This window comes from Pavona decussata, unplaced genomic scaffold, assembly GCF_977016875.1.
Source record: "Pavona decussata unplaced genomic scaffold, jaPavDecu1.1 SCAFFOLD_1345, whole genome shotgun sequence".
Taxonomy (NCBI): domain Eukaryota; kingdom Metazoa; phylum Cnidaria; class Anthozoa; order Scleractinia; family Agariciidae; genus Pavona; species Pavona decussata.
Window position 1 is genome coordinate 1,153 of NW_028146020.1, and position 13,987 is coordinate 15,139.

At 40.1% G+C, this 13,987-nt stretch overlaps 1 protein-coding gene and 2 pseudogenes across 1 annotated transcript; 2 read left to right on the forward strand and 1 right to left on the reverse strand.

Annotated features, from left to right (window-relative positions):
* The first annotated feature begins 1,501 nt into the window (after positions 1–1,501).
* On the forward strand, positions 1,502–4,091 carry LOC146448143 (uncharacterized). The gene is made up of 3 exons (XM_085102697.1): positions 1,502–1,535; positions 2,902–3,885; positions 4,030–4,091. The coding sequence occupies exons 1-3, from the start codon at positions 1,502–1,504 to the stop codon at positions 4,089–4,091; spliced, it is 1,080 nt and encodes a 359-aa protein (XP_084958823.1).
* Positions 4,092–4,347: 256 nt separating this feature from the next.
* Positions 4,348–6,383, reverse strand: LOC146448144 (uncharacterized; annotated as a pseudogene).
* Positions 6,384–6,385: 2 nt separating this feature from the next.
* LOC146448145 (ATP-dependent DNA helicase PIF6-like) lies at positions 6,386–8,040 on the forward strand (annotated as a pseudogene).
* Positions 8,041–13,987: the final 5,947 nt, after the last annotated feature.

Genomic DNA, 13,987 nt, shown 5'->3' on the forward strand with positions numbered 1-13,987 from the left:
GCAACACCTTGTTGGCCTTTCACTATTTTTAGGGCGGACACGGAAAAAGGTGAAGTAGCGTTCACTTAAGTTTATATGAGTGTTGTTGTTGTAAGACTAAGCTGGTGAATGGATACCTAAAGGTGAGGTGGGGGGACTGCTTTCTGGCCAAAACAAAGTAACACATTACCTCAGTCCTGCAGGCCTCAAGTTTGGTCTAAGATAGGGGGGTGGGGGGGTTTACCACTGATACCTCCTGAAAGGATTAAACACAGATTGCTTTTTGAAGTTTTTGTTTTATTGGTTTTTTTGAGATGCTGCAGCAAATTCTTGATTCATGAATTCAAAGTAAACTCATCAGTTGTTTTTGGAGACAATGTTACCTTTCAAGCTGAAGTATACATTGACTTGTTTATAATAATATATATACAACAGGGTTTCTCCAGACTACAGAAGCTTGGAATGACTGTTTGTAGAGCTGTAACAAATAGAAAGATTGCAGAAGTAGCGCTTGGCTACAACAAGAAAGTGAAGGCGTGGAAAGCCAGTGTTGAAAACAAAAGACAAGGACAAAACAAGTGGACCAAAGTAAAAATAAATGTACTACAGGTATTTGTTAGAAGTGTTAATTTTCTTTTTCAAGTAAGAACAAAACCTCTATATTTTTGTGACTTTTCTACAAAAGATCTAGTTAAGTGCCCATGGGTGGGGAATTAAGCTCTTGCAGATACTGTCTTCGTATTTATCATGTTGGCTGCTTACCTTTACACATGTATCCTTTTTAGTACTTGGGTGGCACTGACAGTTTGATTTTGCAGTCTGCGTTGCAACATTGTGCATTTTTCTGACCAGAGGTAAAGTTGATGACACTTCACTGACACAGGCAGAAACCACTGGTGCAGATGGTGTTGATAAACTGGGTAGAATATACAGAGGAACACTTTCTTTGGTCGAACATGTACCAGCTGTTACCGGCATTTGTTTAGGGCAGCTGGATTCAAACACAAGTCTCTGACCCTTCTTCTTACGTTCTATGCGAGTCACTGTTTGTTCATCACCACAACTTGATGACAAAGGAGACACTGGGTGTTTTCTTTTTAACACTGACAAGTATTCTTTGGCTTCTTCAGACTGTCGCCATGCCTTTTCAATTTGGTATTTGCAGCGATCACAAACTGCACGAGGCAGAGCATCATTTTCACTCACATTTTCATTGAATACAGCTTGGAAAATCTTGGCAAATTCGCCAGTTATATTCCTCTTTCTTTTTTTATCCAAAAACTCACAACCACATGTACCACAGAAATTTCCAGAGGTATTCATTATGAGTTGAATACAAACATACACGAATGGACACTTCTGACACACTACCTCACGTGTACCATGCAACTTAAGTGTAAGGCTTTTATACTTTACCCGTGCGAATGCATGCGCGCATTGGCCGCCCGGCATATTTGTCTGGCTCGTGCACCAAAATAATGCACGCCGTGCGGGAAAGTTTCAGTTTGATAAGCCCGTGCAAATGCTGTTTACACAGAAAATTAACAAATCGAAAGGTAAGTAAGAATGAGTTAAAGAAGCTATACATTAAAAAATGTGAGCTTCAAGCATCGATCGATATGATCACTTCCCACCTTCGTATAAACTATTACTTACGGCATCTTGTGATCGGTCAGAAAAACAATTTTCTCGGTGGAAATTGGAAAGGTTTTTGCTACTAGCAACTGCAACGATTTCCCAAGTCATCATTAGTCCTTTCATCTCCGGTTAGAAAAGTCAAACTGAAAGTTTCCCTCGCACGCATAACCTTAGTGAACGAACCAGACAAGTATGGCGGGACAACAATCGCCGTGTAAGAACACACGAAAGTGATTCGAGAGTTGCTGCTCGCCAATTGGGCAGAATAATACAAAGGTTTTTTTCTGCCCAATCGGGAGCCGGGATTCACGAAGCCGTTTGGAAATGGTCCGGTGAGACTCGGTACCCAGGGGCTCCTTCGCCCGTTCTTGAAAACTTTCTTCGCGCTATTTCGCCCGCCCCCGACTGACTGCCCCATCACAAATGCTACAAAAGTGCGTTATTCCTCGCGAAGCGAGGGTAATAAATTCGTCGGGCCGAGCCGGCCCGAGTGGAGCTAAGCCGCGCGAAAAATATATTTATATATTTAGTTGAAAGTGTCTGCAATGTTGCCTAGCAACGGTGAAAAACAAAGTATGAATGACGTCAGACTGTCTGGCGTCGTCTGAAAAAAATTTGCATACATCGGAAAAAATATGCGTGCATGATCAAATTTCAACTGCAATGTTTATCAATATTCACTGGATACAGAACTATCTCTCCAGAATCTTTTCCCTTTCTTTTAGAAATGTTTTTTTGTGAAAGATTGCATTGAAGAAATTACACGTTTTGTGGCCGCGGTAAAATAATTTTCCGTGGGAAATAAATTCATCGAACACGACAGCGCTGCACGCCCGTTGTACATTTCATCGCGTCAGAAATAGATTTTTAACCGCAAAACTACGAAAAGACCATGCTCATCAAAATAGTTGCTATGTTCAGAAACCTTTTAATCTCCTCATTTGATGCTACAACACGAAAGAGGGCTTTCCACCCAGCCCCAGCTTCGCGAGGTTTTGCGAGTCACGTATTTCTAGTCTACATTCTAAACGAGAACACCTCAAAAAGAGTTTAGGCATTGGACGACTGAGTTATGTTGACGGGGCAGTTCCTTCCGTTTTTGCATGGAAAAGGAGTTCACCTCGAAAGAGACCGGCGCTAAAGATCAGAGCTTCCCCTTCAAATCCCGAAAAGATTCGTGCTGTCAAAGCTAGGACATCGCTTAACATGAGTGCTGTTTCAGGTCCGTCCTCAGAAACTGTGAGTATGAATGTAAATGCAGCGAACGATTTCACTTTTCCGTAGAAAATGACTCGGTAGCGGCGACTTGCGAGGAAAGGTCAGATAGCCCTATCAATGTTGACAGTAGCAACGTGGGTAGCAACCAGCTATCTTACCAAGATCTCCAGAGAAAGCTGGCTGAAACAGAAAAGTTGCTCGAGGAAACTAGGGCAAGTAAAATAAAACTCGAAGCTGAGGTGGAGAAACTTAGGAATCACGCATTCAAACTTTCGGAGAAGTGTCAAAACTTGGAAAACAGAATGTTTACATTGAATAACTTTATTTCTGAAGAGGATATTGCATTTTATACAGGATTTCCATCGTATGACGTTTTCATGGCAACATTCACCTTCTTGAATTCGGGTGAAAATGCAGAAAATATCAGATTTTGGCGTTCTGTTCCCAAGGACGTTGATCCTGAGTATTATGAAAGGGAACCCGAACTTGGTGTTGGGCCAGGCAGGCCCAGAACATTACCTGCTAAAGAGGAGTTTTTCCTGGTAATGTGTAGGCTAAGGCAGGGCTTCGCTGAACGCCATTTAGGGCAGTTATTTAACATTTCTCAACCAACTGTCAGCAGAATTATAATTTCGGGGATAAATTTTATGTATTTAAAGTTTGGACCGTTGAACATATGGCCATCCCGAAAAGTGGTAGATGATTACATGCCTCATGACTTCAAGAGCAAGTACCCACATACAAGAGTCATTATAGATTGTACTGAACTCAAGTGCCAAATGCCAAGCAGTTTTCTCCTAAACAGTGAGCTGTTTAGCTCCTACAAGAACCACACAACACTTAAAGGACTGATTGGCATTTCACCTGCTGGACACATTACATTTATAAGTGAACTGTACACTGGCAGTATATCTGACAGGGAAATAACAATGAGAAGTGGATTTCTGGACCTTCCTTTTGATGCCAATGATTCTGTCATGGCTGACAAAGGTTTTACTATCCAGGATCTTCTTCCAGTTGATGTTTCATTGAACATTCCCCCATTTTTGGGTAGCTCTGCCCCGATGCCTGCTTCAGATGTGGTGAAAACCCAAGAAATTGCATCTTTAAGAATTCATGTTGAGAGGGCAATCAACAAAATCAAGAACTTTCGCATCTGGGAAAGTGTAATTCCTTTAAGTCTAATTGATATAGCTAACCAGATGTGGACTGTATGTGCACATTTGTGTAATCTTCAAGACCCTATTATCTCATGAGGTAAGAGGACAGGATTGAACCAATGACCTGCTCAAGAGTCTGAGGTGCTAACTGTTAGGCTACCATGCCTCCCTTTATCTCATAGCATTGTACACAATTGTATGATAAATCCCTAAGTTAATAAAAATGAAAATGCTGTTACACAACATGGCCAATTTCATTTAGTCAGTGTTAAGGCCTTCACTTATGACTAGCGTGACTTAATAATCAATAATAGCAATATAAAGGTGGGTAATTAGTCCACACTATTAGCACTTAAGACCTTGTAGGACTTGATCCACGCTGTAGGGTTCTGTACTCTGAAGCAGCAAAAGAAATGAAATGCTGGAAATAATATGCCTCAAGTTTCTGACTCAAATTGTCCCAAAACTGCTGATCAAATGTTATTCTTTCAATTGACATCCCTTTGAACGTATAGACAATAAAATCACACCAAGCAACACCAGTTATTGCTAACTGGCCTTGAACTTGAGCATAATATTCATGCTCAGTTTTCAAACAACATTGATCACCTACTCGTCTACAGAAAAATTTGGGATCAGAACAAGCTTCCAGTGGGGTGACAGCAGATTTTGTTGATGGACACTTAACTTCCAAGATTCCAAAAGGTTGACTGCACCCAAAGTCAACAACTTTCCCATCAGGGGTGGCTGCAAGCACTGGCATTTGGTTTGAAATTACAAGCCCACACTTGAGCACTACTACTGGTGTTTTTCTTGCATTCATGAACTTTTGATATTCATGAATAGCAGTTCCTTCATATCTTTTCCCATGAGAAGTGTGCCTACTAGTGAACTCCTTTGGATTCATCAAGTCCTTAGCAAAAGATTCATGATTTCGTTGCCTCCTTGATATCAAATGAAACCTTGAGGCTGTGAATCTGAACTTCCTATGTTCCTTCCATTTTTCACAGCTTGCCTGATCTCTTGTTTCCAATTCAATATCATTGATTTGGTTTTCATCTACTTCTAGTGAAGTTAAAAATGTTCTCTCTTCCCTGGAAACAGTGTCTGGGTAGGCTCTAGGTATAGAGTCTTTCAGGGGAAAACGTGGGTAGCTAGCTATGTCTACATTTGAATTAGGATGTCTGGGAACACTATTGATATTGATATTCACCCGAAAGTTGGCCTCCGTATACGACAACTGATAGCTGTTTGTAGAGCCCACAGGACTGCTACCAAACTTTGTATGAACCATTTCACTGACTGGATTTGAGAGAAGAGTACCAATTCCCATTTTGGGATTAATTGAAGCTATAGCTCTTTTAAATTTTTCTTCTGCTTCAATGTTGTGTTGGGGTATTTTGCGGGCCTCATAAAGCTGGCATCTAATGCCTTTGGCAGACTTCTCATCATCAGGCTTAACTTTTGTGACTATGACATCCATAACAGGTTGTGGATGGATTGAATCACCCCGACCTCTCTTGTGCCAACTTTGTAACTTTGAGGTGCATGCTAAAGATGGATTTTCATCACATTCATCCTGGAGGTCTTCAGTTGTTTTGCTTCCAAACAATGAATATTTGCAAATTTTTAACATGAGGGCTAATGTGTGATTACAATAACCCACTTTACCCGCAGCACATGTACAAGTGGCATCGATCACTTGGCCAGATATGATGCAAAGGGCTACCTGTATTGTGTGAGGTGCTTCATGTTTCTTGTAGCTGTGATAGCATTTGCATTTAAAATAGAAATAATCTTGATCATCAGCTGCTTCAATTTCTTTCAAATATTCATCTTGGAGAAATGTTTTTGCACGTTTAAGGCTTGTTGGGACGGAGTGGTGTTCAGCATTTCCAATTCTTTGACCAGAATTTTCTACATGTTTTTTCATTTCTGCCTTTGTGAACAGTGGCAATTTCTCTAGAGCTTTCCCCCAGCCAGTAGTTGGGTATTTAATTCGGGGAGCCGCGTCATTCTGAGAAGAAGGACCAGGAAGCGAAACAGAACATTCCCTAGCCTTGCGTTAACGTTTAGTATAAATTTGGTTTGGATCTGGGTCAACTATAAATTTGTCCCTGCCACTTGCAATGTACTCCTCGACTCTAAAAGACACAAAAAAACACATCCTTCTAATCTATACTTAAAATTTATTTCAGTAATACCTTGTAGGAAGCCGTGTATTAAATAAAACGAAACCTGTGCAGCATTGCATGCAGCTGGGACTTACAAAACATCTGAAAACATGAAATTATAATGTTTACATTATCGATCGCTGTACACATACCGCTTAACGAGCGTCGCTTTCACGTTTAACCCTTTGCAAGAGTCACCTCTGCATCGCAGCCAAAACAAAGGAAACTGCAGGCCTTGAATTGCCGCAGGTGTCTCCGTTCTCCCTAAATGACAATCAGAGAGCCATAGTGAGTCTGGTGTTGCACACTCTCTACAACTTTGTTGAAAACCGACGAAATTACCATCCTTTGCGGCTTGTTGTATCCGGAACTGCTGGAACTGGAAAGTCATATGTTATCAAGTGCCTTCAGAGGTTAGTGCGGCAAGTGTTTGGAACAAATGACGCAATAGAGGTGATGACCCCAACAGGGAGTGCTGCCTATCTCGTTCAAGGCAGTACAGTTCACAGTTTCTTACGAATCCCAACGGGGGGAAGGTCTTGCAACGAGCTGACGGTACCTGCAGGTCCAGTGCTAGAGAGAATTCAGAAAAGCTGTGAGAATTTGAAAGTTCTGGTTGGGGACGAGCGGTCGATGTTTGGCCGAACCACAATGGGCTGGATGGAACATCACGCACGTTATGCACTGAACAGAGGAGCCAATGTAGACGAGCTATGGGGGGTGGGGGGGGTATTCCTGTAGTAGTACTTATGGGAGATGATGTTCAGCTACCTCCTGTATGTGACACCCCTGTCTACATTCAAGATTGTCGCAGTGCTCCATCTAACCATGGTCGCTTGGTATGGACAACATTTGATAGTGCTGTGGAGCTTACTGAGATTGTGAGGCAAACTGAATCTGAACAACAGCTGAGAGGTGTGTTGATGTCCTCCAGGACTTATCATACCACACGCCAGCAAATCCATTGGCTACAGCAGTTTCAGTGGCACAATCTCCGTTTAACACACCGTACAGAACTTCTGGGAAGGATGGATGAACAAGGTCTGTACGTATTTCCAACACATCGCCTGGAATGGGAGCGCAACAAAACTAAGCTACTCGAGTGTAACAGAAAGCCAAACCACCCAGTAGCAAGGATCAAGGCAATTGACAATGGCAGGCATGCACAGAAGGCTGACAGTAGTAAGGCACGAGGGCTGATACCACTACTGTATCTTTGCCGTGACAGCAAAGTCATGCTGGTAGCCAACTTAAAGGCTTCATGGGGTTTGTACAATGGAGCGGTTGGCACAGTAGTGGACCTTCTATACAAAGATGGTGCCAGACCAACCAATGATCCCAGCCCTTTACCTGATGTCGTGTTTGTGCGTTTTCCAGGATACAAGGGTCCACCTTACATCAACGAAGATCCGACCGTTGTGCCAATAGTTCCTGTAAGTCGGTCCACTGACTGTGCATGCCGATGCAAGCGCCTTCAAGTTCCATTGAGACTGGCATGGGGAACAACAATCCACAAGTGCCAAGGGATGACTGTGGGTGATGGAGAAGCATTCAGGTATGTTGTGATCCACCCTGGAAAGCACGACTTTGAAGCTAAGAACCCAGGAGCTTTATTTGTTGCGCTGTCACGAGCAAAATCAGCGGGTGGAGAAGGTGCAGATCCTGATTTTGCATTTCATGAAGATTTCCTGATAAATGAGGACAGGTTCAAGCCTGTGGACACTCCAACTACCCGTGCTAGAGCAGTGGAAATGGAACGACTGCGTGTATTAGCAAATCAATGTAAGCAGAGGGAAGATTTAATAGCAGCATATTCGGAGGAAACCTTTCTCAGAATGGTAGAGTGGGCTCAGTCGCAAGATCGTCGTTGAGCTACTTTTGAACTACTGTTTTGTATGCTGTAGTCATGCTATCCCCCAATTAATCATTGTTGAGTAGAGTACTGAAGTACAATTGAGCCCACATCACTTATGTAAGCATAATGCCTATCCTGTAATCTGCCTGTGTGGTGAAGGACCTCTTATTGGGAGGTCTGTTATGCTGTAATCAGCCTGTGTGACTGAGGACCTTAGTGGTCATGCATAACAAATATGAGGGCCGTCATGCTGTAATCAGCCTGGGTGGTTGAGTGACCTTAGTGGTCATGCATAAAAAGTATGAGGGCCGTTATGCTGTAATCAGCCTGTGTGGCTGAGCGACCTTAGTGGTCATGCATAACAATATGAGGGCCGTTATGCTGTAATCAGCCTGTGTGAATGAGGACCTTAGTGGTCATGCATAACAAATATAAGGGTCGTTATGCTGTAATCAGCCTGTGTGGCTGAGCGGCCTTAGTGGCCATGCATAACAAATATCAGGGCCGTTATGCTGTAATCAGTCTGTGTGACTGAGGACCTTAGTGGTCATGCATAACAAATATGAATGAAGTGTAGTGCAGACATTAGTACTGGTAGATTCCAACAAGCTATCATGTCTTAGGAGAAGTGTAAGAATCAAGACCAAAGTTAGAGGAACAACAAAGAAGACCCAAAACCAGACATCCTTAATGAAAATGGTATCATGGCTGACTTGGTACCCAAAGTGGAGCAGTGTCACTTAGCTGCCATGGTCAAATCACTGACACCCACACATCGATTGATTGGACTGCAGAAAAGTTATTGAAGGGTGAACATATGGCAGATGGCAGCCACCAATTCATTGGTGGCAGATGCCAGCTCAGTGGTTTAACCTGAGCAGATGGCAGCTGGCAATAATGTGACATTGATGGTGTGACTAGATGTATGACAGTTAAGTGGCAGATGCCAGCTCCCTTAAAATGTATGTGGTGTGAGCAGATGGTAGCCACCAATTAATTGCCGGCAGGTGCCAGCTCAGAGTTCAGTTTACCCTGAGCAGATGGCGGCTTGTAATAATGTCACATGTTGATGGTGTTACTAGATCTACGAAAGTTGAGTGGTAGATGCAATAATCGCTCTGGGATGCTCAAGCACTATTATTGTGGATGATAATTCTTATTTGCACTTTAGCTCTGATATGCACTGCCATTTGATATCAGAAGTGCCAATACTGTTGATGTCTTGACAAATTTAAAATCATATCGTTTTCATATAGCATTTTTATTATAGCTTAGTATTTTGTAGGCATTTATCTTTTTATATAACATTTTTTAATCTTAGGATTTTTATCAATTCTTGTAGCTATTTTCTATTTTATGAAATTTCCACAATACAAATAACTACTGTTATTTATTATTGTTATTATTACCTGCTGCTTAAACGCTAGCCAAGCATGTGTCCGCTCATTTAAGAAAGTGAATGACGGCGTGAGCTTGTGAATTCGTATTCTAGGATCTTTTTAACAATTGTTTTTATTTCATCAAAATTTTAGTCTGTGATTAGTGGAATGCAAATTGGTCATATGAACGACTTTAATTTTTCAAATTTATTATTATTATTATTATTATTATTATTATTATTATTATTATTATTATTAAAAAAAATGTGCTTGGAAATAGTCTCTTTAATCAAAATGAATTGTAAATAGGTTTTATCAGTTCTTTTTTCTAAATTTAACTTGTAAATATCAATTTTGATTGGAATATCATCATCATCATCATCATCATCATCAGTAGTAGTAGTAGTAGTAGTAGTAGTAGTAGTTCAATTCCAATGACAAAAGTGGCATTTACTGAAGACAAGCACATGCTCGTGCATTTTTTGTTTTGTTTTGTAGCATCTATTTCTGTTATAATTTGTGTATGTAACAACCGCATACCACTGAGATGCAAGAATTCATAGCTAGGATTTTTAAAAGTCCTCTAGGAAACAAAAAGGGTTAAGTTCTTTTATTGTGGTATGTATTGCTTTTGCTGTCACTAATGATATTTCCTGTATAGCTGTTTTCAATTTCAGGCAGTATAAAATTAAGATTGGAACCGTTCAGTAAATATAAAGTAGTTACAATTAAATCTTCTAAACTTAGGGTGCATTTGATTGACCCTATTCTGGAATAGGAATACAGTGCATATATTGCACATTGATGTCAAGAAATCCTTCATAAGAGGTTTTTGGAATTACTGGATTACAAAATCGCTCTTAAATTATCATGAGTCAGCAAAAATTTGCAGGCATGTGTTCCTAAATTTACTTGAAAAGAGAAATTTATTACCTATTCCGCTTATTCTTGTCCCGAAATCCAGTCAATGGAACTCAACCTTAGTTGGTGTGTATCAGCCCAGCAACAATGAGTGAAGTTGGTGCCTTCATGATACCCCCGCCTTCATGAGCGGCTAATACGTGGCAAGGTCAAAAAAAAGATCTTTAAAAATGCCATGGGGGACTGGGAACCCAAAGTTATTATTTTAGTTTATTTCTATTATACAGTGCTCTGTTGACAATCATAATGGTGGAGTACATCCCCTTTTTAAAATAGTAATAATAATAATAATAATAATAATAATAATAATAATAATACAATTGCATAATATTGCTTTCTTGCCGTTTGTGGAATAAGGAAAGTGTGATAGTGGTGTATATACACTGTTTTTCTTTCTATAACAATCTATTTTATAAGAATACCGAAGCTGAGATTTGCGAAATTTTAAGAATGTTTTAACAATAAACCCAAATTAAGGCTGAGATTTTGCAAAGAATATTATTTTGTGTGTTGTCTTGAAGTAAAATTATTTGTAGTGCATGGGTTTGATACAGAAATGCTCAAGCGCGCATAAGAATAATAGAATGCAATGATAAAATAATTATTGTGGAGCTCCGCTTTTAGGTTAGCCTAAATATATATATTACAAAAGTATAAGAATAACAGCTTCCTTAATCGTCGCCTTTTAAGATAAATTACAAACCACAATCTCAATTGTTGCGAATCACAGACGTAAACGTTAACCCTAAATTAACCTATAGGAGGTGACATTTCGCCTATTTGTGATTTCGTAGACTAAAACATCGTTATTAATTTATTATAAGCTAGTATTTATCCACAAGCTTGTAATTATTTAATACATCAATGAAACAGCTTCAGCAATTGACGTTCTTCTTGAAAAGTTTCTTTCTCAATACGACTACTGAATACTTTTCGAACCCAACATCAGTTACAAATTGATTATACGAAAAGTTTAAATAATGGAAATTGCTTCACTAGCAAATTTAAACCGCAGAGAATAAAATGGTCCAAAACGATGAAGGATGTTGAAACTTTGTCAGCCAAAAAATCAGTGGTGAAGTCTTAAACGCAGTCTTAACTCAGAAGTATATAAAAAAAATCGACGCTCTTTCAAGTAATGCCAGTTGAGATAAATTACAAACCACAACCTTGCCGTGAATCACACGAGTGAACGTTAAATCTGAAGAAACCGAGATCTGCTGTACACTTTTCGCCTATTTGTCATTTCGTACAGAATACCGCTATTACAAGCTATATCAACCAAGCAGAGTCTACGTTAAAGCAGTTACCTCAAGCAGTAATTGTTGTCCTCCTCGAAAAGGATCTCTAAATACGACTAATGAAAACGTTTCGAACTCAACGCCAATCGCTAACTGCAATTGTTACCATCTAACTAAACGCTTAACTTGCTATTCGCCGTCTTTATCAACGTAGATTGCGCCAGTTCAACGTAACCTTGTACCCAGATTGTTTGCACCATCATAACGTAACCTTACACCGAGATTGTTTTCATAGCATGGCAATAACATAATTGATTTTTCGCTCCAAACACCGTACATCATCTCTCCAGAGTGCACATAAGCTTGCAAAGATTAGATGGCATTTTATATTGACTAAGCTTGTTAAGGGATCGTTTCTTGAGTAAAACAAGATGCCCCTCTAATGGCATTACACGGAATGCTTAATGTAGCCCCAATTATTCCCCATTGTATGTTTCGCAGATATTTAAAAACTATCCTCCCTTGGCAATTGAAATAATTGTCTGAATGGTTTTATTCAGATATATTGCGTGATACTTATCGTTGTGTTACTAGGAATCATACCAGAAATAACTATGCAATAACGTCATGACCCCGCTGAACTGGTATGGCCTCCTCTAGCTCTAATCCTTCGCGTTGATTATTCGATGTGTTCTTTAAAGCGGAGTTTCTTTGCTGTGAACTCTCCCAATTTCCACCGTTTATACTGTCGAGTACTACCTAGAAGTTATTATTTCGATTTACTGCTTGAAAAAGGTTTGTTTTCTCTCTGAAAACGGCAGATCAGAGTCTTAAATCCATACATGTGGCCATTGAACAAAAACAACTTTTCGAAATGATGACTTGCTTTGACGTGACACAGGTAGAGATAAGTGGGTCCCCTCCCTCGTGATATACGCGTCGATAATATATTTTGATTGGGCTGTTTTTGTTCAAGACAATCAGAACAATAAATCCCTTCTGGGAGAGGGTAGAATTTAATCAAGGTTTAATGAATAAATCAAATGATAATTTGACGTCACACAGAAAGGGATGAGTGGGTCCCCTCTCTCGTGATATGTGCCCGAATAATAGATTTTGATTGGGCGGCTTTTGTTGAAGACAATCAGAACAATACATCCCTACCAGGGGAGGACATATTTTAATGCATAAATTAATGTAAAGCAAATAATCTAAAAAAAGAGCAAGGCTGATTTCACGGTCAGGGAAGTATATTTTCCAATATTTCGAAAGGCACGGCCTTTCTTCTTCAGGGTATGTTTGAGACTGACCCTGTGGCAAGATACGTTACAATTTTAAACAGTTGCAATAGATACCTGAAAAAAGGCTAAAGTTACATAAACAAAAACGTTACAATTTGAAATTTGAAAATACAACTGGTAAATAGGTATAAGCTAACGTTACAACGTGGTAGACGAAAACAAAATACGTAACAATGAGTTAATTACATAACTTAGGAAGATGAAAGACGGGAAAAATGTTTATGTCTCATCTCTCCTATTAAGACCTAAGGGTTCAATAGTTTGACCCCTGTCGATGAGGTATGCCTCTCTAGCTTTGCGTACACTGTCACGATTAGATTTGATGAGTTCGAGAGGAATTAGTAGCATGTCAGAAGCGTTATGGTTGTTACAAAGAAAATGTTCTGAAACTGTGGTGGGTTTGGAACTGTTTGTTTGTTTGTCGACTGGTCTACGGTGTTCGTTAAAACGGTCTTTAAGTCGTCGTTTTGTTTCTCCTATGTATTGTTTGTGGCAGCGGTTGCAGTGTACCATGTAAATAACGTTTTTAGAGTTACAGTCTATATGATGAGTAATATGTCTAGTTTCGCCGGTAGAATGAAATGTGTAGCAAGTACGTCCGTCTGTTATGTAGTTGCAAGTTAAACAGTTGTCTCCATATCGAAAAGATCCGTGGGGTAGGTTGTTTTGTGTGGGATTACGTAGTTTGGCGCCAACTAGTAAATCACTCAGGTTGTTGGTCCGTCGGAAGGCAACAAGAGGTGTGGCTTTGAAAACGTTAGCGCAGCGGGGAGATGAAGATAGGATATTGAAGTGTTTGTGAATAATGGATGATACAGAACGAAGGGCTGGATTGTATGTGACGACAAGGGGCACTCGTGTAGGCTGGTTGGTGTCGGAGGTGTCTTTCGTAGCTATAGCGTCGGAACGTGGGATGCCGTTAACACGTCCTATTTCTTGGTTGAGGAATGAAAGATTGTATCCCCGTTTGTTGAGATAGGTTCTGAGCTCGTTAGTTCGGAGTTTAAAAGTTTCGTCAGAAGAACAAATACGTCGAAGTCTGAGAGCTAAGCTGAATGGAATGGCTCTCTTAGTGTGTCTAGGATGACATGAAGATTGTAACAAGTATTGATGTTTGTCAG